Source organism: Taudactylus pleione, unplaced genomic scaffold, assembly GCF_031769625.1.
Source record: "Taudactylus pleione unplaced genomic scaffold, aTauple2 ptg000306l, whole genome shotgun sequence".
NCBI classification, from domain to species: domain Eukaryota; kingdom Metazoa; phylum Chordata; class Amphibia; order Anura; family Myobatrachidae; genus Taudactylus; species Taudactylus pleione.
Genome location: NW_028284707.1, coordinates 55,160 through 83,039, shown reverse-complemented (window position 1 = coordinate 83,039; position 27,880 = coordinate 55,160). Strand labels below are relative to the sequence as shown.

General features: G+C 43.2%; 1 protein-coding gene across 1 annotated transcript in view; it reads right to left on the bottom strand.

The window, feature by feature from the left end:
- The window catches only part of LOC148511429 (syndetin-like), a 72,137-nt gene that overhangs the window by 21,743 nt on the left and 22,514 nt on the right, over positions 1-27,880 (bottom strand). Inside the window, exons 5-7 of the mRNA XM_088442185.1 lie at positions 20,029-20,150; positions 18,617-18,697; positions 7,881-8,029 (exon numbers count right to left, since the gene is read on the bottom strand). Coding sequence (XP_088298311.1) covers positions 7,881-8,029; positions 18,617-18,697; positions 20,029-20,150 — 352 coding nt within the window. The remainder of the gene's footprint in view (positions 1-7,880; positions 8,030-18,616; positions 18,698-20,028; positions 20,151-27,880) is intronic.

Genomic DNA, 27,880 nt, shown 5'->3' with positions numbered 1-27,880 from the left:
CTGAAGGAGCCTCCGTTAACTATATTGCCCTGGTATTGCTGGGGCTCTTTTATGCTGCCAGCTGCATTACTTCTGTTTCCAGGAGCAGTCAGAAGATTCCTACATGGAAACCTTGCACAGAGCTGGCAGCTGTATAAGTCTAGGAGAAGGCAGTGGATGTGCCACATCAGTTCTTGCGATGTTGGGCCCCCACTATCTATGAGGGAAACCTTTGGGGGAAGCAGTCTAGGTCACTAAAAATAGCAACTGGAGCTGCACCACCGCGCTCCAAAAGATGGCATCACAACAGGCACATTCTGAGAGACAACATTCTGAGCAATGCCACAGTTGGGCTCCAGAACAAAGGGTCTGTATCCTTAGGTGTACAGACTCCTGGGTGCTCTATGGTTACTGTGAACAATAAGTCCCGGCTAGGGACTAAACAAAGCTGAGGGGGCCGTCCTTAAGGTTTGGCTGCCATTTTAGGGCTGGACAATGGAGGTGTTTCCACCCTCCTCATGCAACTCCTTCCTGGTGGGCTCTCACACTCTGCAGAGGCACCAAACATTATAGAAAAGGAAAGGCATTCAAGTCATCATAGAAGCTCTAAAACGGCCACAGAGGACGTGATAAACAGACATTCCTGACAGCTGTCACCAAGATGGGACCTTTTAACCTAAGGTCCTTTTCTTCACCAGAGTTTACAGTGTCTGGCTTTAGCAGCATGGTCGCGGAAGCAACAAATCTGAGAGGGTGAATAAGACCACGCTTAGGGCTAGGACACCAGTTTTGTCCAAGAGTCACCATAAAGTATGGAAGGTACATGTATCATGGTGTGAGAGGCAGGGGTACCCCAAATTGTCCTTCAGCTTGTTCAACTTGTGGCTGTTCGTACAGGAGAGACTGGACTGCGGGTTGTATTTTTAATTTTCCATGAGGAAAATGAGTCCTTTAAACTAAGTTGGGAGATGTATCAAGCAGTGTAAAGAGAGGAGGTGTAGACCAGTGTGAAGTTGCCAATAGCAACCAATCAGCTTCTACCTATCACTTTATAAATAGTACTTAATAAATGCTTCCTCGAGACTGACTAGTTGCTATGGGCAACTTCTCCACTGGTCCACTTCTCCACTGCTCGATACATCTCCCGCTAAGTCTTTTTTCAACCAAAAGATTTCACATTAATCAGGATATTGTCATTCTGGTTTTAGACTGCTATAGGTCTCCAGTAGAAGAGGTCTCTCATTCACTGGATGTGGTCAGGGCCTTGAGAACTTATATTCAGAACATGTGTGGTCCAGAAGACCAAGTTCCTCTTGGGTGTGTACGGTGACAGAAAAGGAGTTGTCCAGCCTCCAAGCAGTCTATTGCAAGATGGATGACTTTGGCCATTCAGGCTTACGTTAGGGCAGGACAACCTGTCCCCGAGTACCTGAAGAAGCATTGTACCAGATATGTGAGTGGCTCCTAGGCAGTGTCCCGGGGCCCAGACTGAGCAGCTGTGCAGTGCCGCCATCTGGTCATATATGAACCATATTGTACAGGCTTCATCATGTGTCTGCATCGACGTTTGCCAGTTTTGGAAGACTTTTGGAAGAAGGCATCACTTCAAAGAGTGTACCCACCCATAGAAAATACATAGGTATGCGTGGTGCCATAGGTTACCCTATAACTGCCCCCTAAAGAGAAAACAGGGCTACCCAGACACTTAAGGGAAGATAGGAAGGATTCTCCGGCGATGGAAAAGGGTAAGATGCAAATTATTTTTCTTCTATGACACTATACTGTGATTAGTCCGACCCTTCCTCGCATACATCGGGAGAGCTTATGTGTAGATTGGGAGAGGTCTCCAAAGCAATTACAGAAAACCACATTTTCCTTTTTACTTTTTTTTTTTAAGAATGTCTTTATATCACACAGAGGTAATTACTGCTGTTGCCTTAAGACATGGCACAAAGCTGATCTATGGATACAATCGTACGTTTAGAGAGTAGAGCAGTGTCTACATCCAAGGCAACACAATAAGGAGCTCTGTATGGGGCAGGATATAAATGCTTGCATATTCTTTGTACACTGCTGCGAAACAGGACCGCCGCTATATAAATAAACCCTAATATTAACAAAGGTGGACACCTCCAAGGACAACGTAAAAAGCCAAAGCACGTGTGTGTGGCGTCCCTCCTCTGTGATTGACAAATCTCATATACTTTTAGGTTTGGATGTACTGTAGCTGCAATTGAATGTTACGCAGTAATTCTTTTTTATTTAACCTGTACATTCAGTATGTGAATGAAACTGTGCTCATTCAATGACAGCTGTCACATTGTGCAATTTGAACGAATTAGGAGAGTACATTCTGACACAATGTAAGGTAAAGCAATGCCAAAGTGCTATCTAGAAGGCAGTAAAAGAAGCACATAGTATAACTAAAAGCTTTACCAATTAAACAAAAAACAAGCTTTGAAGTATTTTAAAAGCTTTTAGCAAATCATCAAGGAACAGTAGCTGCTCCTTAAAGAGCATATTTTATACTGTTTCCGAATTTAATGGACGGGCTAATAGGAAGTGATCAGAGACAAATGCATTAAACTACTTTTCTTTTCATTATATTAAGCCAAAAGAGGTCAGGGCTGAAAAAACATTTATTGATAATATAAAAGATCCCTGCACTACAGTCAAGTAAATGTATTCCAATAATTTGTGCATAAATATAGATTAAATAAAACTTTTTCCAGCTTAATTTGCACATTATAACTCTCAACATGAAAGTGAAAATAACATTTGCTCAATAGCTTAACAATTACTATCAGTTAATTACTAAAATGGCCATTTTGTATAAGTGATCATACTCTTAGAATAGCGTTTCCCAACCTCGGTCCTCAAGACACATTAATAGTGCAGGTATTCAGGATACCCGTGTTTGAACACAGATGGGTAAATAATAACTGAGGCACCAATTGAGTCACTTGTGGTCAAGTATGACTATCTTTCAAATATGAACTGTTAGTGTGCACTGAGGACTAATGGCGGCTCCAGAGGTGGGGCTGCAGCGTAGTACAAAGTGCCAATAGGGGAGTCACACCAACTGCCACTCAGTTCCGGCAGGTGATGTTTGGCAGCAGTTGGGGTGGCAGTTGGTGTGGCTAACCTATTTGAATTTTGGACTGTGCTGCAACCGGGAACCCAAACTCTGTAGCCACCACTGCCGAGGACCAAGTATGGGAAATGCTGTCTCAGAGCAACCGTTCTAAAATTGCTCAGATACAACCAATGAAAAAAAACACTTGGAAGATTCTGATGCCACGTGGGAAATGGCTGCATGATTAGATGAGACCAAGATAGAACTTTTTGGATAATTGCCAAGCTCTATGTATGGCAAAAACCAAAATACAGCACACCACCCAAAACGCACCATACCTACGGTGAAGCGTGCTGGTGGCAACATTATGTTGTGGGGGTGTGTCTCTTCAGTAGGGACTGGGCAATTGATCAGGGTTGAAGGGAACATGGATGCTACCAAGTGCACCCAAATTCATTAGGAAAAGCTGCGTCCCTCTGCTAGATAGCTTCACTCTTCTAGCACGACAACGGCCCTAAACATACTGCCAATAAAAAATTTGCAGTGGCTTAAGGATATTTTAAAGGTAAATGTCCAGGAGTGTCCAAGTCAGTGCCCTGACCTGAATCTGATAGAAAATCTGTGGATAGACTTGCAGAGAAGCCCATCGCTGCTCACCGCAAAATCTGACTGAACAATTCCACAATTTTGGTGCTCAAAGCTGGTAGAGACATATCCAAACATAGTGGTGATTGCAGCATATGGTGGCTCTACAAAGTAGTAAATAAGATGCAGGTTAATGGGGGCTTGGACTGCACACAATCATTTTAAACACAGTAAGAGGTGCTACCATACTGAGACTTGTAGTGCTATGCCGGAAAGTGAAAATGCAGGTGCATTTAAATATTGGCATTGTCAACATTATCTGTAGTCTCCTTGTACCTAGAACTAGGAAGGGGATTCCTGGAGTGTCCAGTGCCATCTGGGTGGTCCTCAGGAATCAGGTTGCGTCACTGTGGGCGTCTATTCCGTTATGTGGCAGTTGCAGATTTCGGGTACCTACACCTGGCTACCTGCTAACCCTTAGGGGTCATTTCTACAAACTATATTTATGCAAAAAACAAACAAACACCAAAACCACCCTATACTTTGTCCTCACTGTTTCCTATCTCTGACTAATTAGACCTCCCCCCAGTAGCTGTCAGTCACTGTAGCTATAATAAAACTTTCTTCCTTTCTTTTATTGTATTCTATCTGCAGTACGTATCTACAATACGGTAGCATTTTTCTGTCCTCACTATACTGACAGCTTCTTCTTATCTGATGATCACTATCACTGTGTAACTCGCTCCATCATCTCCGCTGTCTCCTCTCTCTCCCCCATCAGCCTGGTCTCCTCTCACTACCTGTCATTGTTTGCAGTCAACTTTCCCTCCTGCTCCCCAAATCCTTATGAATAGACTACACTTGTTCTATGTGTCTCTCTTTCAGTCTGACTTCCTAATTACCCAAATGTCATGACGGATATCACTCTTACCCACTCCTCTATTCGTGCTGCTTTTAGCTTTCTCTCTTCTGCTTTCTCTCTCCTATTTATTATCGTTTATGGTCCTAACCAGTCTCTTCTTTGTTGTTGTCGTTGTGTCTCACGCGTCGGTCTCACTCGCCTCCTGTATATGGCTGCTCAAAGATTATTTTAAAGGTGATATATGGGGGGAATGCGATAATTGTTTGCGCACTGCGCTTTGGCACTATTTACGAGCAAATTTTGCTCATCCGATCTGTGCGCGCTCCCGTTTTTCACGCAATTCAATTCCAAAAGTCGCGATGAGGCATTCGCGCAAAAATTATTCCTGGTTTTACCCTCAACAAGTAAAGGTGAAAATGGGAAAATCTGCCTGTACCCCCAAAAAAGGCAAAGTGATATAGGATAACAGTATAGAAGTGTATTAGTGGCCCTAATAAAAGTATATGGTGTTCTCAAATTGTGGGAAATAGCTGCTATATGAATATTTCTAAATATTAGAAATACAGCACCTCCATATACATCATACAGCACCTCCATATACATGTCCCATCATACAGTACTCCCATATACCTGTCCCATCATACAGCACTCCCATATACCTGTCCCATCATACAGCACCCATATACCTGTCCCATCATACACCATATGGAGGTGCTGTATGATGGGACAGGTATATGAGGGTGCTGTACGATAGGACAGGTATATGGGAGTACTGTATGATGGGACAGGTATATGGGGGTGCTGTATGATGGGACAGGTATATGGAGGTGCTGTATGACGGGACAGGCATATGGAGGTGCTGTATGACGGGACAGGTATATGGGGTGCTGTATGATGGGACAGGTATATGGAGGTGCTGTATGATGGGACAGGTATATGGAGGTGCTGTATGATGGGACAGGTATATGGGAGTACTGTATGATGGGACATGTATATGGGGGAGCTGTATGATGGGACAGGTACTGTATATGGAGGTGCTGTATGACGGGACAGGTATATGGAGGTGCTGTATGACGGGACAGGTATATGGGGGTGCTGTATGATGAGACAGGTATATGGGGGTGCTGTATGATGGGACAGGTATATGGGGGTGCTGTATGATGGGACAGGTATATAGGGGTGCTGTATGATGGGACAGGTATATGGGAGTGCTGTATGATGGGACAGGTATATGGGGGTGCTGTATGATGGGACAGGTATATGGGGGTGCTGTATGACGGGACAGGTATATGGGAGTACTGTATGATGGGACATGTATATGGGGGTGCTGTATGATGGGACAGGTACTGTATATGGAGGTGCTGTCTGACGGGACAGGTATATGGAGGTGCTGTATGACGGGACAGGTATATGGGGGTGCTGTATGATGGGACAGGTATATGGGGTTGCTGTATGATGGGACAGGTATATGGGGGTGCTGTATGATGGGACAGGTATATGGAGGTGCTGTATGACGGGACAGGTATATGGAGGTGCTGTATGATGGGACAGGTATATGGAGGTGCTGTATGACGGGACAGGTATATGGGGGTGCTGTATGATGGGACAGGTATATGGGGGTGCTGTATGATGGGACAGGTATATGGAGGTGCTGTATGACGGGACAGGTATATGGAGGTGCTGTATGATGGGACAGGTATATGGAGGTGCTGTATGACGGGACAGGTATATGGGGGTGCTGTATGATGGGACAGGTATATGGGGGTGCTGTATGATGGGACAGGTATATGGAGGTGCTGTATGACCGGAACAGGTATATGGGGGTGCTGTATGATGGGACAGGTATATGGAGGTGCTGTATGACGGGACAGGTATATGGAGGTGCTGTATGATGGGACAGGTATATGGGGGTGCTGTATGAAATGGCTAGAACTGATGGGCCTGCCGATGTTTGAGTTTCTAAATATTTAACACAAACTAACTACATCACCAAGGGAATTGTGTGCAGGTTTATCGTCGTTTATAATATATTGTTTCTCTCTCTTAACATTATGGGGTTTTTTCGTTGATTCACCAGATGTACTGGTAGTAGCACCTGTCAGTATATCTAAATATTGTTTCATTTTCACCACTCAATCTTGATGGAAGCTACAGATGTGTCATCATACACCTAAACCTTTTTGTGCCATATGGTGCGAGACTCCTGGTGCTACTTAGATGCTCAGAAACAGGTAGTGATTCCTCTTTCCCAAATTTGTTTTAGTGTACTAAGTACTGTACTTAGTAAGAGTATTTTTTTTTTGTTGCAAAGGAATTGGCATAAAGTAGCACATTAAAGGCCGCACCCAAGATTTTGCTGTATATTATAGCACCCGCGATTTCGCTGTAAATTATTGAGAGCAGGTGAAAAAAAAATGCTAAATCTCAATTTTTGCCTAAAAATGTGGGGATTTCTTTCTGAACCCTTTGGACAACCCCCAATGATATATTACCCGAATGCTTTATGTAATTTGCATAATTTGGCCAAAAACGACTGTTCAAGTTTTGGGTGAAAAAAAAAAAATTTTGAAAATGGTTTTAACGTATTTTTGCCTTTTTTTCACCTTGTCTGAGACAGTGAAAACTTTTCGCCTGTTTTACACGGATTATCACGGGTGCGATCATTTGGTGCAAAAATCGCGGGTGCGATAACAAAATTATCAGGGATGCTATGTTACAGCGAAATCGTGGGTGCGATAACTATATTATCGCGGGTCCGATAATTTACCGAGATTTCAGCACTTATCGCACCTAATTGAATACGGCCCTAAGATATATTTTAAAAAAAATGCTGCATGGCGTGGAAACTGTTGCAGAGTCTGTGGCAGGCCAAACAGGCTATCTGGTTGGATTTGAGGATTGGTGTAGGTACAGTAGACACATCTGTATGCCTAGATAAATGTGTATTAGTACAACAAGCAGCATTGTAACCTAAGGGGAGATGTACAGTATGAAGCCTCGGAGAGAGATAATGTGGAAAAGTTGCCCAAAACAACCAATCAGCTTCTTTCACTTCACAATCACAGAAGATAAGAATCAGGTGCTTATAAATCTAGTTGTGTCAATTAGTTACTCTCTATATAAAGCTGCTCCTACAGAGTATATCGGCTATACCCCAGCTTAAAACAATACTTAAAAGCTATTTTTACATAACAAAGAGCGCATTTAAATTTAATGTTATGTAAAAATAAATTTTAATTATTCTTTCATTCCACAGACTGTGTTAAATGACAGAAGCTGATTGGTTGCGCAATTTCTCCACCTTACCTCTCCAAAGCTTGATACATCTCCCCCTAGACTGGACAACACTCGCAGGAGGACGAGCAATAACATACTCACAAGGATTCAGTGGCTACTACCCTCTCGGAGAGCCCGTACAATGTACCACTTGCCGTCAGCACTACGAGGTGGCTGAGGTGCGGGCTTGGTACTTTCTCTTTCCTTTCTTCGGATGATGCCAGGGATCCCACATTTTCACTGGACACTTCCTAAAAACAAACCAGGACAATTACGACTGAAAATAATCTCTGTAACCTGCAACAAAATCAAAGTCATTTTTTGAATCATTGGGCAGAATGTAGCATCTATTGTGTGGGACACTATATCAAGAATGGTCCCAATACTCCATTAGATAAACTACACAGGGAGTGGACAGTCATCTATTAACAATGAAACCTTTGCCGGTTGAGTGGATTGGGGAAGAATGCCACCTCTGGGAGACTTCTGATGAAGAGATGTAGGAGAATGGTGGAAGACCAAGATCTGACCCACGGACTGGAATGAAAAGAAACCTTTAAGGAGGAGAAGTTCCCTCAGGAACCAACCAGCTTCTACAGATGTGTCCACATACATCTATCCTTCATGCGCTACAAATCGCGTTTCGCATGACGTGCGAGTGCCGTGTGACTCAGTAGCACGAGCGTCTTTTCATGCAACTCTTTCCCTACAAATGCCTCTTATTCACACAGCAATGTGAATAGGAGGCACGAGCAGCTTCTGCTGATTAAAATGAAATGCGCATGAATATGGTCTGTGTGCGACTGCGGGTGCATGCGAAATGCTACGTTACACTGTCACAGCCGCTGACCCTGTAACATAGCATTTCACATGCCGATACACCCGCAGTCACACACAGCAAATAGGCATGCCACATATCATTTTAATCTTGTGCGTCCTTATTCGCATTGCTGTGCACATAAGACACATTTTAGGGGAAAAAGTCGCACAAAAAGACTCAGCGTTACCGATGGCGCATGGCATGGCGCGACTAGAAGAGCTGTTTAACATGCACAGAGGCTAGATGTGTGTGGTACATCTGTATCTATCATTTTGCAAAATCTGATTGGCTGCTATGGACAATTTGTCCTCTTATTCGCTTTAGAAGGGTTTATACATCTTTCAGTGTGCCAGTTGTCTAATGCCCTCTGGCTCTCCAGCCAAAGTTTACAGTACAAGTAATTACAGGGATCAGTTATATTCCAGAGACAGCTGCATTTCAAAAAGGAGGATACAATCTTCAAGTAACACTTTGCAAAAACAAAATACTGCATGCAAGGCAGAAAATATGATCAATTGCAGGGTAGGAACGGAGATGACAAAATCTCAAATCAACCTCGGGAACTAATCTTTTTATGCAGAAGTTTATTTTCTAGCGTCAGAGTATATGGATTGAAAAACAAAGGAGTGGGTGAGAAGGGTTTTGAAATGATTTATTAGATTAGTACAGTAGCAGTACTAGGAATTCCAGAGATGAGGTATGACCATAGAGAACGATTTAGGAATGAGTCAGGTGTAGAGGTGATAGCCTAAAGATTACACTGATCTAAATGACATGACTGAAGCGGATAATACTAGACAGGCTACACTGTAAAGTTCATATGTCAGGAGGACAAGAAGCAGTCTGTGTTCCACATGACACTTGAAGACAAGTCAGGGCAGCAATTAAAACAGAGGAGAGGGTCCAAGAAGAAAGTGATGAGGTGTCTGCTGTGACTATAGAGAGACTAGCGGGTACAACACAATTGTCCGGTCTGGGGAGAAGTAGGTATTGTATTAAGTTCTGAGTAATAGACTAAAAACCAAGGAGGAAAATAAAAAGCTTAAAAATGTCACATCGCAGAGGAACCATTTATATAGCCTATGGCAAATTTCCCATGAAGGGTAGTTTTATATTCAGCACATGTTTTTCCTAAACACAGAAATACAAATTGTAATCACTGAGTTTAAATTGATTGCAGCGAGAGGTGGGAGATTCGTAGGAGAGGCACTTCTTTACCGAGCAGACGAGGCACAGAGCTGTAAGTATTTCATCAGCTTCTTGCCTAAGTACACTTCATCTGTGAAAAATGATTGTGTTTATCGACTGTGACCTGTAACTAACTCGCTTTCTCGAGGACCAATACAAGGCACAAGTACTCTGATCTGCAATATTACCAAATAGAATAACAATACACATATCAGCAGACAATAGATATTAGCCAGCCTGCTGCAGAATTTCTTAAAGGAGATCATGTATAAAAAATAGATTACATAAATACATTAATTAAATAAATTATATATTGTGATAGAAGCACTGGAGAAGTTAGGGATGGCGTGTATTTGTGTCCAGATTCCTGTAATATGTGTTTTAAACCCCCAGGAAAAGTCTTGTTTTACCAAGCAGATTTGAGTGTCGGCTTTTGGTAAAAGCCGGATAATGGGTCCTGGGGGTGTGGGTGTGAGAGAGAAGGGAGGGCTCCATCCACAGGGCCGTTTCAGGTGTTAGGCCTTCCAGCCTGTGAGCAGGCTAATTAAGGGTTGCACCTGGAAGTGGCTCATAAGAGCTGTGTAGAGTTTTGATGCAGTGTCTCATACCTGGGAGAGCTAGCACGCTGGCTGGCTCAGAGAGACTTGGTGAAACTACCTGTAAGTCTTGTGCACACGCTTGTGTTGATGGTGGAGGCAGTAGGCCCCACTATTTCTTTAAAGAGGGAACCTCTTGTCTAGTTAGCGCCCAGACGGGCTAGCGTTTACTTTTATGTTTTGTTTTCCTTTTACGTTGCGCAACAAAGACTGGTGCCGACCAGCTAGTACGAGACCCCAGGCTGGTGTACTATTTCTCCGGCTGCTGTGTGTGTGAAGAGGGATTCCCATCTACACCAGGAGAGGGACCCCTAATCCGGTCGTGTTACAATATATATATATACACACACACATACACAATGTAAGCAGATGGACAGCACTTAGAGTCTACACAGCCCAAATAATAATCAGCAGACGCAGTCTTATTGATGATATAAAATCCTTTTTATTGCATAAAATTGGTGTGCTGGTCGTCTGGTGTTCTGGTCATACCGGGCTATCTATCTATCTATCTATCTATCTATCTATCTATCTATCTATCTATCTCACATACAAAGCAATGCACTTCAACGCAGATAATCCTATAGATCTCCAGATAAACTTTCAAGATGTATTTGCTGCTTAATCCTTAAATTTCCTCTTACCAGGAGGATCCCAGATTCCCTAGAAGATGCAGACAGTAGGAATAGCGCACTTGTGAGAATAGTATAAAAAGTATAATTTTACTTGTAATAACAATTACTTGTACTTGTAATAACATACATCAAGGTTAAGAACTTTGTACATGGCCCAGTAATCATCTCTTCTCAGCTGGCAAATCTCTTAGTCGCCATCTCTACAGGAGCCTCCGGATCAGCGCTGCTTCTGGAGATAGCAGATGACTTCAACGTCTCACATCAGTGTAGACCACGTCCAACCGGTTTCGCCGATGACTTCGTCAGGGGGGTGGTAATGCATTCAGTGAGGTATTCCCGGCACATACGTAACGCGGTAGATCAAGGAATGCTGAATGCCTACACAACTTGAGAAATGGAATGTCCCATCCGCCAGGCACCCACTATCATGCCCCGTTCGAACTCTGATCTTTCACGTCGCCTTGCCATGAGCGGCCTAGTCGGTGTTCAAAGTGACTCGCAAGATGTCAGATTACAACTGATGCAGGTCTGGGCATTTCCATAATGTCACAGCAGGGAGACGCCACCTATTACCTCTATATACTGCCATCTCATGACTTTTGGCACTTCAGTGTGTGTCACCTCAGTCTTCCGCCTGTTCCGTCCCCACGCCAGCCTGTTCCGTCCCCATGCCATGGGTACCTGCTCCCTCTTCCTCTACTTCACCCATCTGCCAGATTCTGATGCAGCACCACAGGTAGCGTTCTTAGTCTGATAGCACAGTGTATGCCGACATTCCAAAATATGTTCCAGTGACATCATTGGAGGGGCTGCGGTGTTACATAGTGGTTGTGGGGACGTAACATTGGGAACGAGGCATGCACCCCCCCATCCTCACTTCTGTAGTAACATATCCCCTACATCTTCTGCCAATACTGATGTTCCCCAGTAACACCATTGTAACAACATCACCCCCTACACGGTCTATGTAACACCCCCTACATCTATACTAACACATTAGTACCCCCAGTATCTTGTTTGCCACATCTCTACATAAGTCTGGTCAAATGTCAATGTCAACATTCAAAATATCAACACCATAATGCTGACAGGTAAATATGTTGACACCAGACTCACCCTAACAACATTTTGACTGTATCGACATTTTGCCTGTTGACAAGCGGTGGTCACAGGTGGGGGAGGTGGTTCAGCATGCGATGAGCCTGTGCACCAGGTAACGGTGGGCGTACAGTAGCAGAGTCACTGAACGGACTTGGAGATCAGCAGCACAGGTGCATGGATAGTGCAAGAGGGAGGAGGGCCCTGCCTGTGAGGGATTACATATAGTATGAAGGGGAAACGGTGAACAGTTGGAGGGTGGAAACTATGTGATATGAAATCCATATATGTGCTTCTGCCTAATCAGAAAGTGGACTAAGTTGTGCTCAGCTGTAACAAAGCAAATACTAACCTCTCCGGCTGAACGCAACATTGCAAAATTACAGCTGCATACACCCCGCTTACATTAAATACATGCTACAGTGAAAGCATATGTTAGCATTTGTCATAGATATTATGCAACACTTTCTCAAACCTTGTGGGCTTTAACTGAGATAATCCTGCAGTATTCATTTAATCCAGTATAAGGAAATAAAAGGCATTTAAACTGACCACTTCATTGCAAAGCTGTAGATAAACATGCAGAGCACAGCCGCAGAACCTAATGCGCTGAGCATTATTACTGAAGGGTGCTTTAACTTCAAGAGCTTCTCCTACTGGAGGCCACCCAAGATCTACAGATGTTTGTAATTCAAACTCATGTATGTAAAATGAAAACCACCATCAACGATGACTGCATATAAAAGAACATTTCTATATAAATAACAATTTATATTAGGAAAACAGATGCACGTAAAAGAGGATCTGTCCCATCAGTGACACCTTTTGTTAAGTACAGGTCGGACTGTTCAAAGAAGATAACTAAATGCCCCTTCCTCCCAGTAGTTTGCCAGGAGAGGGACAGACAGAAAGCATGCACATGTAGACCAGTGCGCTATACCTCCTCTGCCAACCCAACTATGCTAGCGCGTAGTTAATGAGATAGATCCAATCTTCATTTGGAGACAGTAGGCCTCCCAGCGATGGTTTCCCCTCTATCCTGCTCTCAAGACTCTGATAAGGAAGACACCTTACCAATACACTCCTGCTGACATCCGGGAAGTTTACTATTGCTACTATACAATGGCAAAATCGGATCCCTTCTTCCCCAAGAAACTGACCTCTGAAATCAACATGAACTCACTCTGGTGGACTCCATGGCAGATACACTGTAATAAAAAGTAGGCGAAATCTGCTGATTTCCACAGTTAGTGTTATCTGCTGTTCGCACTTCTCTTGATCGAATGAAGGAACAAATGCAGGAGGGACTTTACTTTTTGTTTCTACAACTATAAAGTCAAGCAGACCTCATTGCAATTTGTCACACGGTCAGGACAATCTTCAAGTCTTCCATTATCATGCCCCCCTGGCAACTCTACACCAAGAACGATATCTTCTTCAGATTACCAAAGCCCTGCCAGACTCATTGTACTAGGGGTGGTAGCATTAGTGCCATCTTATGCCTGTCATTTGTCCGATCTCTACCTTTAGATCAAACATGGCTCCTACGGATAGCCACAAATGGCTGGAATGAATTAGACTTCACAACTCATGCTGAGCCTTACGCTCTAATGCTAAAATGACTACATTCCCCCAATGTTCATTACCAAATTGACATGGTCTCACCACCAGAACTCTAACCTCTGTCACAGTCTCTCTAGAGTTCTGCTTTAACCACGCAGCGGGCTCAGTGACTCTCCATATTCCTCTGGCTCAAATATCACATAAGCGTTTGAGACTTAACAACCATTTATTTCTGGGGCTAAATATCTCACGGAATCCCATGGGATGGCCATAAAGACACGATATGAGGCATTCACATTAGTTTGGCAACTCCAGATGAAAAAAAAAATCATTCTTGACACACGTCTCAGACTTGGAGGAGCAGGACAATAACCTTACACTATAAAAGTTACGGTACCCACAGGGCAAAACCTATTACCAAGTTCCTGTTGCTTAAGTGCCAACTAACAATTAGCGACCGAGGCTACCAAAACTCTTCAATGGCTGCAACAGCAATATTATAGAACACACTTCTGGTGCAAAAGTTAAAGGCCATACCCGCAATAGAATAATTAATGGTAACCATTATATTAGTAAATAGATTTTGTGATTGCAATAACTCTTTATACTCCAGCTCTGATACATCAGGCCCATAATCACAGAGGTCTAAAAGAATTTGCCTGCCCCTGGCGCAGATGGCGTTATGGTTTCCTATTCTAAAAAATACACTGCAACCCTGATGCCAATGCTCCATGTAATTTTTAATGGAATAATGCAAGGGAAAAATCTTCTGATGCGATCTCTAGACCCTAAAAAGGTCTTCAATAGGGTTTCCTGGCTTTTTATGCAAAGTACCTTGCAGGTGATGTGCCTCACTAGACACTATAGGCATCAGGGAACTATAGGTTTAGGAACTTAAAGGGGGGATTAGGGTTAGGCTTAGGTACTCCTAAGGGAGGGTTAGGGTTACTTACCTTAATCACCGTTCTGGATTTTCACCCATATCGGGTTGCCGCTGTCGGGGTAAATCATACCGATCCCGCAAGAATGGCTAGGTCTCCCCAATATGTAGGAATACTGCCTAGTAGTCTACCACTACTCTCAACATTGAGTTGACACAGAAAGCTGAACTCATTGGAATACACTCTCCATACTCCTAACTTTGAATAGTTCCAGACCTTTGCAGCTAACACTGACCACTGGGTTTTCTCAGACTATTTGGGATTACAGCACATGTACAGTATACAGTACATATCACTTACTAAATGATCCTACGCTCTGAGACAGTTCTGGAACAAATTATACAGATGTGTCCACATACATCTATCCTCCATGCGCTACTTGTCGCGTTACACAACGCGTGAGCGCCCTGTGACAAGGTAGTGCCGAGCGTCTTTTTGTGTGACTTTTTATCTTCCAATGCATAATTTTCGCACATGCAAATAGGACAGGATGTAGTCCGGAAGCCGACGGTCTAAATGCCGACCGCCGGCTTCCAGACACTCTAATCCCGGCGTGGTACTAACGACAGGCGTAGAAAACTCGACGCCTGTCATTAGCCAGACGCCGGAAGACCGACGCCCGGCATACTGAATGAAGGTAAGCCAGGCGCGGGCAGCCGCGGGGGGGAGGGGTTCAGGTTTTGGGCTCCCGGGGGGGATTTAGGGTTAGGCACCCCCCCCCCGGGAGGGTTAGGGTAGGGGAAGGGGGTTAGCGTTAGGCACCTCCCCGAGTTTAGGTTTATGCACTTAGAGGGGGGAATAGGGTTAGGCACTTGGGGGGGAGGTTAGGGTTAGGCACCCCTAAGGGAGGGTTAGAGTCGGGAATTAGGTTAGCGATACTTACCTTAGGACGATCGGGATTTTCACCCTTGCCGGGCAGCCGCTGTCGGGATTTGAACCGCAGGACATGCGGCTGGCTTGCCACACCCAATAGGAGGCACAAGCAGCTTCTGCTGATTAAAATGATATGCAGCATGCCTATGTTCTGTGTGTAACTGCGGGGGTATCTGCATGCGAAACTCTACGTTACAGTGTCACAGCTGCTGCACACAGCACATAGGCATGCTGCATATCATTTTAATCAGCAGAAGCTACTTGTGCGTTCTATTTGCACCGCTGTGCGAATAGGACTCATTGAAAGGTAAAAAGTCGTAAGAAAAGACGCTCAGTGCTACCGAATCACGCCACGGCATGTCGCAACTACAAGGGCTTTTTTAATGCGCAAGGAAGCTAGATGTATGGGGACACATCTGGACCTGATGTAGACCTCTTTCAGATCCTTTGCAGAATTTACTGCAATCCAAGAGTGCTACAATCTTCCAAAAAATTCCTTTCACTGGTTCCTACAAGTTTTGAGAACACTGCTACAGCCAACCACCTATGCCATACCAAATCCAGCGCTAAGGGCCTTATATCCAATTTATATTGCAACTTTATTAAGAATAATCAAGCTGCAAATGAACCTCATGAGCTGAAATGGGAGAGACCTTGGAGACAAAGGGGCATATGTATCAAAGCTTGATGTGAGATAAACCAATCAGCTCCAAACTATCATTTCTTAAACACAGCCTGGAAAATGTAAGTTAGAAGCTGATTGGTTGGTGATATATATCTCACATCAAACTTTGATACATATGCTCCCCAGAGTTGGTTCAAAATCAGAGAGAGAACTGCCAGGAGCTCTATGTGTGTCAGAATAAGAGAAAATGCTTATAAGATTTTCTATCAATGGCATTTAGGGCCAGATTCAGACCTGCTCGCTAGGATGCGTTCGCACACAGCCTGCCGTTGTTTGCAATCTGCGCATGTGTAGGCATCGCAGTGCGCGTACTAGTTCATGCGATTGGAAAGCGTTCGGGCACTGCTCATAGACAGCTCACTAGAATGAGTGACAGGAGGTTTGTGGGAGGTGACAGGGGTTGGTCGATGGAAACGGGGGAGTGGAGGTGCAAACGCAGGTGTGTCTGAGCGTTTTAACGCCGTTTCAGAGGCGTACATAATTAAGAGGCAGCATCATAGTACACGTCACTTGGTTAAAATTCACACTGAAGCACTCGCAGTGCTTGCGGTAGGGTATGGTCAGCCACAAGTGCTGCAATCGCTTCCAATGTTACCGATGGTTGTATACACATCATGGAGATGACGTGCATAAGTGGGCGTCTTAAGGCAGGCTGGTGGACGTCTGCATACACACCGCGATCGCACGCCAAGACATAGTGGGCATACTAATGCCTTGCTGTGCGATAGTCTGCCTTGCTGGGGGTTTGCCGGATTTGCATACGCTGGCTGCGTGCGAACGCATCTATCGAGCGGGTCTGAAATGAGCCCTTAGTTCCTACTGGCACTGATTGTTTTTGTTGTAACATCCATGCACTCATCACACTGGTGTTACTCTTGGCCTGTCCATCTTATCCCATCTGTCCCAACCTGTTCCAGGTACACTTTGGCGTCTCTAATTGGCCATACCCTAAATGCCACAAAAAGCCCCACAGCAGTATATATCACAAGTATTTTGGAAGTATATTGTATGTAAAATTTAGAACCATACGGTCGTCCTGGCTTTCCCATTATGGGACTTCTACACAACTTAGGGGCCCCATTTATCAACGAGTTTTATCATCCGCAATGAGTTTAAAGCTCGGTGCTCCAGCCAATCAGCTCCTAACTGTCATCTGTTTGAAAAATGATACTGTAGTTAAGAGCTGATTGACTGGAGCACCATTTTTTAGGCAACAAGTTTTAAAACCCGTTGCATATGATAAAACTCATTGATAAATGGGCCCCTTAATGCTTTACTAGTGCAGTGTAGATTTTATCTCTATGTTCCCATGTCATCTAGTATTGAGGGTCCAATCCCCTCTGCCCCTCCCTTTGTTCCCCAACTAACCTCCTTTACTTTTCTTTTCTCTACCTAGTTTGTAACCCCCATGTTATGTTTGATATCTGTTTTCTTGGTATAACAAAGCATTTATTTTGGAAATGCTTATGTTACAATGATGTGCGTTTGATCATGTGCATTGTTCCCTTCCCTCCCTTTTTGTTTTATTCTGCGACCCCCTGTACCCCACAACTGTTGTTAAACTTCAAAAAAAAAAAAAATCTTTAACCAAATATAACTTTTTAAAAGAAGCAGTTAAAACATATTCGGAGTTGAACCCACACATTGTAAAACTGTGAAATGTTATCTGCTTACGAATCACAGTCACAAAGGTTTTAATTGCAGGAAAAATGTTTTAATTGGTGTTTACAGAAACATCTGCATTATGGCGGAGATGAGTTTGGGGGTTTGAAAAAAGTCAAAGTTTTAGATTTCAGCTCCACGTTGTAAGTGAAATGCAATTGTCCTTCTGGAGACAACCTGACCTTTTAGCCATCATGCCTTTAGCTGCTGGGTGCAGGTCCCTCCTCACTTAGAACCTGAAGTTACCAGATAAAAGCTGCTAAGGAGATTCAACCTGCTAGAACGGGGAGAATACAGTGAATGAGGCTCCTCATTGTCCCACCAAGAGTTGATGTCCTCAGTACACCTATTTCTCTTTATAGAACAATGCCATTCAGAAGTTCTTCTCAGTCAACAGTGGGCATCTCACAAGATGAACTCCCACTAAAATATTACACTGAAATGGCAGAGAGCCTGCTATGGGGTGGGGTGGGGTCTTACAATATCTAAAACCCCTTGATATAATTAATAATAATTGTAGTCAAAGCCATAACCAGTCACGGTCATGAAATGAATATTCTCAAACGTCAACAGTGTTAGACAACATAAATGTTTAGCTATTCAGCAGTACAGTGCGCCAAGCAGAGAGGGTACCAGCTTTGGTCATAGTGGCACAGACACAACCAGGGAAATGTTCACATTAATCACAGAAGTGACAGTAAACTCTCACTTTTCGTCTACAGTAATTTGTGTCTTAACGAACGTATGAAAATCCTGTGACAGTGATTGTGCACTTACCAGGTCGATGAGGCTTTCCTGAATTCTGTTCAATGTTGTCCTGAGTCTACTGCTACTCAGACCAAGCCCGGTGGATTCGTACTGTATGACAATGAGATAATGATCTTGTTCAGTAGTTGTAGAATAGACAACAGCACTGACAAAAGTACGACGGTGGCCTGTCAGGCTATGCGCTGACAGCACTGGGTGGTCTAATTAATTGGGGGGACATATAATTTTTTTGTTTTAAGTGTTTTGCGCAAAGTGCAACAAACACTGTTACTAACTGCACAGTTTGCTTAGTGGTCCAAACCATTCATTTACATGTGCGTAATACATACAGAATTTCCTAGATGTCCTACAACGCTTTCTCTAATCTGTTATAAATAATATTCTACATTAGTGTTTAATTACTGACATTGCATATAGGTGCATCATTCTCACTGAGACGCAGCAACCAATCAGCAATCCAATATTATATAAAAGGTGTTTGATTCGTCAGCGACGGTTTTGAGACCTCCCCCTCCCTCCCTCCGTTCATAGCGATTGTCATTGATATTTATGATCACAGCTACTGGCTGTTACACAGGTGCTGGGTGGCCTAGGACGGCAGCAACTGTCTATGGGCAGCAAATACTTTATATATGAAATAGAATAAAGCCTGAACAAGCCCAAAGCATTAACTGTACCTACAAAACCTGCACTCTACTGCAGTAGTATTTTAGGCGCTGGCCAGACATATTGTTGCTAAAGGCGATGCCATGGGGTGCTTTAGTGGTAGCGCCCTAATAGAAGAGGGGTAGCAGCAAGTATGAAAGCGTAGTTTAAATATGTGCATAAGAAACACAATAAATGTACAGAAGTCTTTATAAATGAGGCGTAGGCCATGAGAGGGGGCAGTTGTCAACCTTTCAAGACTGCTGCAGGATCCATTTACAAGGTGTACTGGTTCTTTAGCCAGTTATATGGGCTATTTGCTGACACGGTCTCATCCCATGCGACTGTGCATCCCCCGGCTGTTAATGAGAAAACCTGTTCTGCACGGATTCCATTAGCTTTCCCGTGCCACAGTGGGGACCTAGGGACACAGGTGAGTGGGGACTGTGCCTCTGAGGATCTATCACAAGGGGGTGTAAGGCCGCTTTGGGATCTATTGCTGCCTACAGTAGAGTGGTGGTGGGTAATGTTACATGGGGGTCTGTGGACACTGGGGGTGGAGGATGGGGTGAGTGACACCCCACAGCTTTTTTTTTTTTTCATATTTGAAATTCGTTTTTTAAAAATACGTTCAATACTACATTTAAATGAATTTAAAAACAATTACAATTTGTGACCGCGGTGTTTTTTTTTTCTTAGCGGAAAAACTTGCCTGCTAAGTGGTTAGAGATATAAAAGTCATCTGAAGAAATGATCATGCAAGCCCGACTACTCACCCCCTCATTTCTCCCGAAGAATGTGTACACGGCGTACAGGTAGTAATCAAAGAGCTGCGACATGCAGTGAATGACATCAAAGGCGATAGGTTTCAGTATGGTCATCATCTGCAGGTATTTTCCTTTACAGAATGAAAAATCACAATATTAAGAACTGTGTCAACTATACAAGAGGCGGACTGTCACCCTGCACAGGCCAATATTATCTATGCACTTCAAGGCAGAGGAGAGGGACATTTAAGCAACTATAATCTCCTGTGCAAGAGAAACAGCATTACTGAGATACTGAATGCAAACAAGAGGTCACATAAGAGGCTTCTACAGTAGCTTTTTATGTGCTAGTAAACAATGTACTCTGCACAGGCTGTGCTACAGGCAACATTGTTAGTCTGGGAACGTCATATTTTAGCTAAAATAAACCATTAAAAAGAAACACAGTTCATTTTAAATGTCTGGCCAAAAATAATGCACATAAAAAAGACCAAATGATACGGAAGTCTTATTTTTCTCTTCTATCCCAAAGTTGGGGATGTGTAATAAAAATGTCTTAAAAGTAAAATGGTTAGAAATGGAAAATTATTAACTACAGATATATTCCTGGTGCCTCTCGTCCCATTCTATCACATACGGCAACTAGAAAGTCGGCTGAAACTCTACAGTTTTTCAAAATCAGAGGTTGTTACATTTTACAGTTTGTCATTTAAATATTATTTTCTTTAACAATCGAGAACATACTGCACACGTCAGACATACAGCACAGTATAACCACAACACTATTGTTGCCAATGTAACTTTAGGTATGTAAATGATTTTGGTTAGGATTTGGCAGGTCGCACAATTTCTCATCAGCCAATGTGAGTGGGTATTAAATAAAATGTACCCGGGTGGAGGATAGTAGTACAGGTTGAGTCTCCCATATCCAAATATTCCGAAATACGGAATAATTTTAACATGACTGAGATAATGAAACCTTTGCTTTTTAATAGTTCAATTTACACGAACTTTGTCTAAGGCACAAATTATTAAAAATATTGTATAAAATTACCTGCAGGCTGCCTGTATAAGGTGTATATGAAACATAAATGAATTTCATTTCTGTACACAAACTTTGCTTGAGCCACAAAATTATTGAAAATATTGTATAAAATGACCTGCAGGCTGTGTGTATAAGGTGTATATAACACATAAATGTATTCTGTGTGTATATTGGGGTCCTATTCCCAAGATATTTCATTATGGTATGTAATTATTCCAAAATACGGAATATTCCGTTATCCAAAATACCCCTGGTCCCAAGTATTTTGGATATGGGAGACTCAACCTGTATATGAATAAAAAGGCACATAAGTAACAGCATACATTAGTAATAATGATCAGGTGAGCTTTAAAAACCCATAGCAACCTAGGAATTGTAAGCGCAACTTTTTTGGGGGAAGGATAAAGGGCTAAAAGTTAATCTGCGCTAAAGTTTGGCTGTAATCACAGGGCCTGATTCAGCATGGATCGCAATTGTAACTGCGTAGGCGGAACGGCCGATTGTTGCGCACTGAGCACGCGTATACGGACGCACTGTGGAATCCACTGCAAAGTGAGTGACAGGCCATGAGTGTTTGGGGGTGGTGACGGGGGAGTGGTTGCAGAATGCAGGCGTGTCTGTCCGTTTGAACGCTGCTGCATGGGCGTGCATAAATTAGCCACTGCGATTGCCTCCACAGCCTGAGTACTCACTGCGTAGGACGAGACCTGTAATTTCTGAGACAGGTTAGAGCTGCTGCAATTGTGCGTGAGGGGCCGATGTTCTCCGATGTTATCGATGTATACACAGGACTGCGAGGTATTACGGATGTGAGAAGGCAGTAGTGGGCGTGTCTATGCTGGATGAGCGGTGGCAGACATTAGCATATTATCGCAGATTCATTGCGTGCGATATTGCAGCTGCGATCCGTGATGGATCAGGCCCACAGTCCATTACACATAGTGCTTATTATATCACTGATTTATAGCTTCCGATAATCAATGATAACCTGTGCTGAGAGAAAGATAAGAGGGGGGGATAATGGGTGCCTGGCACTCATAATATGGTTTATGTAAATTGATCTGCCAGAGCCCCAATGAGGCTCACCTGTGACCAAGTGCAATTTTAAGGGTGTTTTGAGGACATGTTCTAAAAGTAGCCACAAAATCAATATATAGATTTTTTTTTTATATTATTAGTTCTGGAGGAGACAGTAACCACATGAATGTCCATCCTGATGCCACTTCATGACTTCTCCGTTTAACTTAATTTATGACTTAAATGAACCATGAGAGACAACATGGGGACACGCATTACATGAGGCAATTTCATGTGTGAAGCATTTTATTACATTGCTTGAATTGCACTTAGAAAAAAACACTTTAAAAGACAAAATGGCTGTCGCAAAGTGCATCCTATTATAAGAAGCATCCTGACCTGATTCCCCGCAACAACAGGAGCGTGACGTCATGGCATTAATGGTAGACTACTCTTAAGAACATTTGGAAAAAATTGCATCTCTAACAATCCTGACATTTTTCAACAGAAGGAGCCTCATAAAGGAAACAGTGACGCCTGTAATAGATTTTGAATTCAAATATTCTTTGAGAAAATATATATTGTGCTGAACATTTGTTTTCTGAAGAGACTCATTCACCAACAATAGATGCCTAGATGCTGAAATTGGATGTAATGCGGGGTGCACACACACAGCAGTCAGGCGACCGTCCTGCTGACCGAGAAACCGATTTGGTGAGCATACAACTTTATCAATCGGCCACTCGCTGGGTCTGGCCAGTCATCACTGGACGGTGGGTGGGCATTTAAATTGGCCTGCCCAGCTGTGACGTCATTGTCTCTGGTTCCTTTGGCCAGCACAACGGGTCGGTCGCCCATAAACCCAAGCAGATGTGCCTAATAAATCTGTCAGATACATTACATCTGCTGTGCTGTGATATATCTGTAAACTACATTGTTACCAGATATCTTGTGTACACACGGCCAGGAGCACTGAACAATATACAGATGTGCCCAGCTAGTTTGTTGCTCCATACAGCCATGTAGCGCGCCATGCATCTCGTGTCACACAGTAGCCTTGAGTCGCGCCGCACAGAATGTTTCGTAACGGAACGTAGCGTAGCACTGGAAAAAAGTCATATCGTGTAATACAACTTTTGTCCACCAGGTGTCACTTTTCCTAAACTACACAGCGTATGCGTCAGATTTCCAATGCATTTTCTGTATCACCGCCCGCCCGATGATTGACTGACAGAAGCTGTGATTGGGTACACTATAGTATAGCATTTTGGTCATGGAATCAGTGCTGTAGAAGAATGTGTAATAAAGTATTAAATAACAGTATGTGTGTGAGTCCTGTACTGTTAAAAAAAATAATATATATATATATATTTGTCTCATGGGCTCAGACCCATATATTTTTGTCTCATGGGGTCACAGGCACGCACAGCTTTCACATGATGAATGTGTTTACATGTACTGTACTAATAAGGCATGACTCGGTAGAGCGTGCATCTTTTATGCGGCTTTTTACCTTCAAATGCGTCTGAATCACACAGTGATGCAAATTAATAGCACAAGCAGCTAATGCTGATTAAAATGATATGCAGCATGCCTATGTTCTGTGAGCCAGTGCGGGTGTATCTGCACGCAAAACGCTACGTTACAGCATCAACGACTATAACACTGCCTGCTAATGGCATTTTACACATTGCCTGGTTTAATTCGTACACTTCATATCATACACTACAAGTGCAGGTCTCAACATGGGTAGTGTGTGTGGGCTAGTGGATAAAGTCTGCACCTTGCACCTTGGGTTTCCTGGGTTCGAATCATGGAAGGGGAGGTTATTTTTTTTTTTCTTTAGGTTTTAAATCTTCACTACTGGATTAAAAATAAATCATTTGGTATTGTGTGAATTCTGTTATTTATACAAACACATATACAGATGGGTTCTCATACATCCAGCCTCCTTGCACATTAAACAGGCCTTCTAGTCGCGCCATGCCATGGCAGGACTCGGTAGCGCAAGCATCTTTTAGCCTACTTGTGCACGTCATGTCCAAGGAGTGTATGCAACCATCGGTACATCGGGTAACATCGGATGCTATCGCAGCGCTTGAGGTTGACCATACGCTTCCGCATGCACTGCGATCACTTCAGTGTAAAAACAAGCCAGGTTGACGTGTACTATGATGCTGTCTTTTAATCAGCTTCTGCTGATTAAAATGATATGCAGCATGCCAATGTTCTGTGAGCCAGTGCGGCTTGTTTCTTCAGAGGGGTGTGTTCAGCAGGTAATGCTGGTTCCTGTTTTATGCTGGACATGATTATTTCATAGTCAACACCTGATTTATTTCTCCGTAGAAATTTTGAGTACTTAAAAGAATACCTCCTCCAGCTTGGTATCCCAGGCAGGGGTGAGTGATAATATATCCCCGTAAGAGGACAAAGCTATAATAAATGTGTTGTGCACACACAGACAAATTAATAGCATAAAATAAGCAATACTGAACGAGACATTTATTTCTGCTCACTATCTTTTTACAAGCATTGCAAACAAGGTGGATACTGGCAATCAATAATCTCATATTGAGAATCGCTACTACATAATAGCATTTGGTGAATTACCTTATAAAAACAACCCATTTAGCCGGACGCGGCTAATTGGTTAAAATATTGTGGATCCTCATGCTTATAAATGTTTAACAACCAGCTGATATTACAAAATCGGATGTGACTAATATCAATATATTATTTTATTCGTCATTAGTTTTCAAATTGTACTAAATGTGTATTTTTTCTTATGTTTACTTATACCTGTATTAAATATTTATATAATTTTCACACGGTGCTGCTGATTTGACCATAATAGAGTGCGGTTAAAACGTTTTTTTGCAGGTCTCATCATGGCTAGTGAGTGTGGGCTAGTGGTTAAGGTCTGCACCTTGCACTTTGGGGGTCTGTGGTTCGAATCATGGAAGGGGAGTTTTTTTTTTATTTCTTCGTTTTTAAATCTTCACTACTAGATTAAAAATAAATCACTTGGTCGTGTGTGAATTCTGTTATTTATACAAATACATATACAGATGGGTCCTCATACATCCAGCCTCCTTGCACGTTAAACAGGCCTTCTAGTCGCACCATTCCATGGCGTGACCCGGTAGTGCGAGCGTCTTTTATGCGACTTTTTATCTCCAAATACGTCTAAATCATACAGTGAATCTAACTGATAGCACAAGCAGCTCCTGCTGATTAAAATGATATGCAGCTTGCCTATGTTCTGTGAGCCAGTGCGGGTGTATCTGCATACGAAACGCTATGTTACACTAACAGCCACTGTAACATAGTGATTTGCTTGCAGATACACCCGCACTCGCTCACAGAACATAGGCATGCTGCATATCATTTTAATCAGCAGAAGCTGTTTGTGCTAATAAGACGCATTTAGGGTAAAAAGACGCATACAAGACGCTCGGCGCTACCGAGTTACACAGCACTCCTGTGACCTTAGGCTCAAAACATTTCTCTGGACATCCCACCTCTTGGCATTTCTGCTATACAGTAGACATTGTATTGTACACATAACAGAGGGCATGTTTTTCATAAAGAGAGATCATGTCAGGTTCAATACTTTTAAAACTTTTAAGAACTCTACTGAACTCAAAGCATTTCTCTCAACATCCCATCGCAGTACAAATTTTATCAGTGGAGCACTCGCCACCCAGAGGTTAAGCAGTGTATTACATGCTATGGCTTTTCTTTCGTTGTAGAATACCACGGTACGCCACAGTACAGCCATCATGTAATGTTCCATGGCATGACACAGGAGGCCAGAATGGCGCGCTATGAGCAACAAACTAGCTGGGCACATCTGTATTATGCAGTGTGTACCCAGCCTAACAAATTCTTGTCAGCCACCAGCTTTAAGGTGAGACCCTCACTATCAGCAATTTAGACAAACGTTAAATCAACCTCCTAGCACCTCCTGCTCTAAAAGTGATATAAAGCAAAACATGCAAATGTTTGACACAAGCTTTAAAAATCCATGCAGATGCATCACTCGGTGGATAAACGCACATCTTGAAAACGGTGCACAATTTTAGGCACGTCACTGTTAAGCTGGGTGCACACTTGTCAATATATCGTTCGTACTTCCAAACGATATACTGTATATCACTAGTGCATGTGTACACCTGATATGTCTGTGAACAAAGTTGTTAACTGACATATCAGGTCGGCCTTGAAGCTCAAACGCTGCCAATATATTATCCAGCTATATCGGTATGTCTGGCTGTGTGTACGGGCGACCCACAGCTCACTTGTGATGCCTGGTCAGACACGTCAAGCAGCCGATTGGTAAGTGTGTATAGCTTACCAAATCAGGCTGATATATGTCAGTTGGCCGTTGAGTTGCTCAGGTGTCTACCTAGCACATAAAGAACTCAGGGTTCAAAAATGGACACTCTCATCAATGACGGGGATGGAGGGGTTAAATTATAAAGTGATAAGAAAAACAAAGTTCTTTTTTGTAGAAAACAGGCGTTTTAGAAGTGTCCTTATTCTATGTATAACTAACTTTAAGATCAATACAAAGATTTGCCTAATTAACTTTTCAAACAGAGGGCCTGATTCATCACGGAACGCAACTGCAACAGCGCATGCAGACGGTCGATGGTGCGTACAGCGTATACATCGCAGTGCGTGCGTTAGCATTGCGATCGCTCTGCAATCACTCACGCAGAAGGAAAGCCATCGCAGAGTGAGTGACGGGAGGTCGATGTTTGGTGGTAGTGACGGGGGAGTGGTCAGAGAAATGCAGGTGTGCCTGTCCATTTGAACGCCGTTGCATGGGTGTGCATAAATTAGCCACTGCGACGGCATATGCGCAACAAGGTTAGCTGTAATTCTGCTGTAATTCTGCGTGAGGGGCCGATGTTACCGCTGTATACACAGGACTGTAAAAAAATTACAGATAGCAGATGTGGGCGTCTCTATGCTGGCTGTGCGATGGCATTCATTAACGTATCAGGCCCACAGAACCGTACAGAGGGCAGTGGGTCATCAGTTGCGAATAGAAGAAACAAGGTTTCAATGGAAGTATAGGAAGGATTTTCTACTGTAAGAGTGATACATTTGTGAGACTCCTTTCCACATAATGTGGTGGAGGCAAATTCCCAAGAATTTAAATTGGATTTTCTTACAAGAATGATATCTCTAGCTATAATTAGTATAAGATATTATTGGGGAATGTACACAATGGCTATTTTTGGGGTCATGAAGGAATATTTATGCCCCGTTTAGACTATAATAATGGAGTCTTGTAGTAAATGCTAAACAGCTCAGCAATATAGCGTCAATTAGTTGACTAGAAATGAAAACTAATCAGCTGGTTAAGCGCTGTGGCCTCATACACCTATTCTATTTACGCCATATGGCGCAATTCCTGCGCTGTGTATTTTTCCCTTGCTTTGGCTACTTTTTCCTTAATTTTGTATTTTAGTTTGCATATAGTGCACTATGGGCCTGATTCAGCTGCGGACGGATTGCTATCGCAGCTGCTAACATGGTAGCAGCTGCGATAGCTGTAATATGGTAACGCAGCAGGAGGCGTCACGCCTCCTTCATGCATTACCGATCCGAGCTGCGTCTCATCTGCGCCACCATCATCCGCCTGAGTGACCATGGGGTCACGCAAGCCGGCCGCTGCAGATGTACAAAAGAGGCCAGGAATCCCCGTCAGCGAAGGAGATCCTAGAGTCTACACTCCCCTTTAACGGTGGCGACACGCCGCCATTTTGGGAAAGGGAGGCCGTTGCC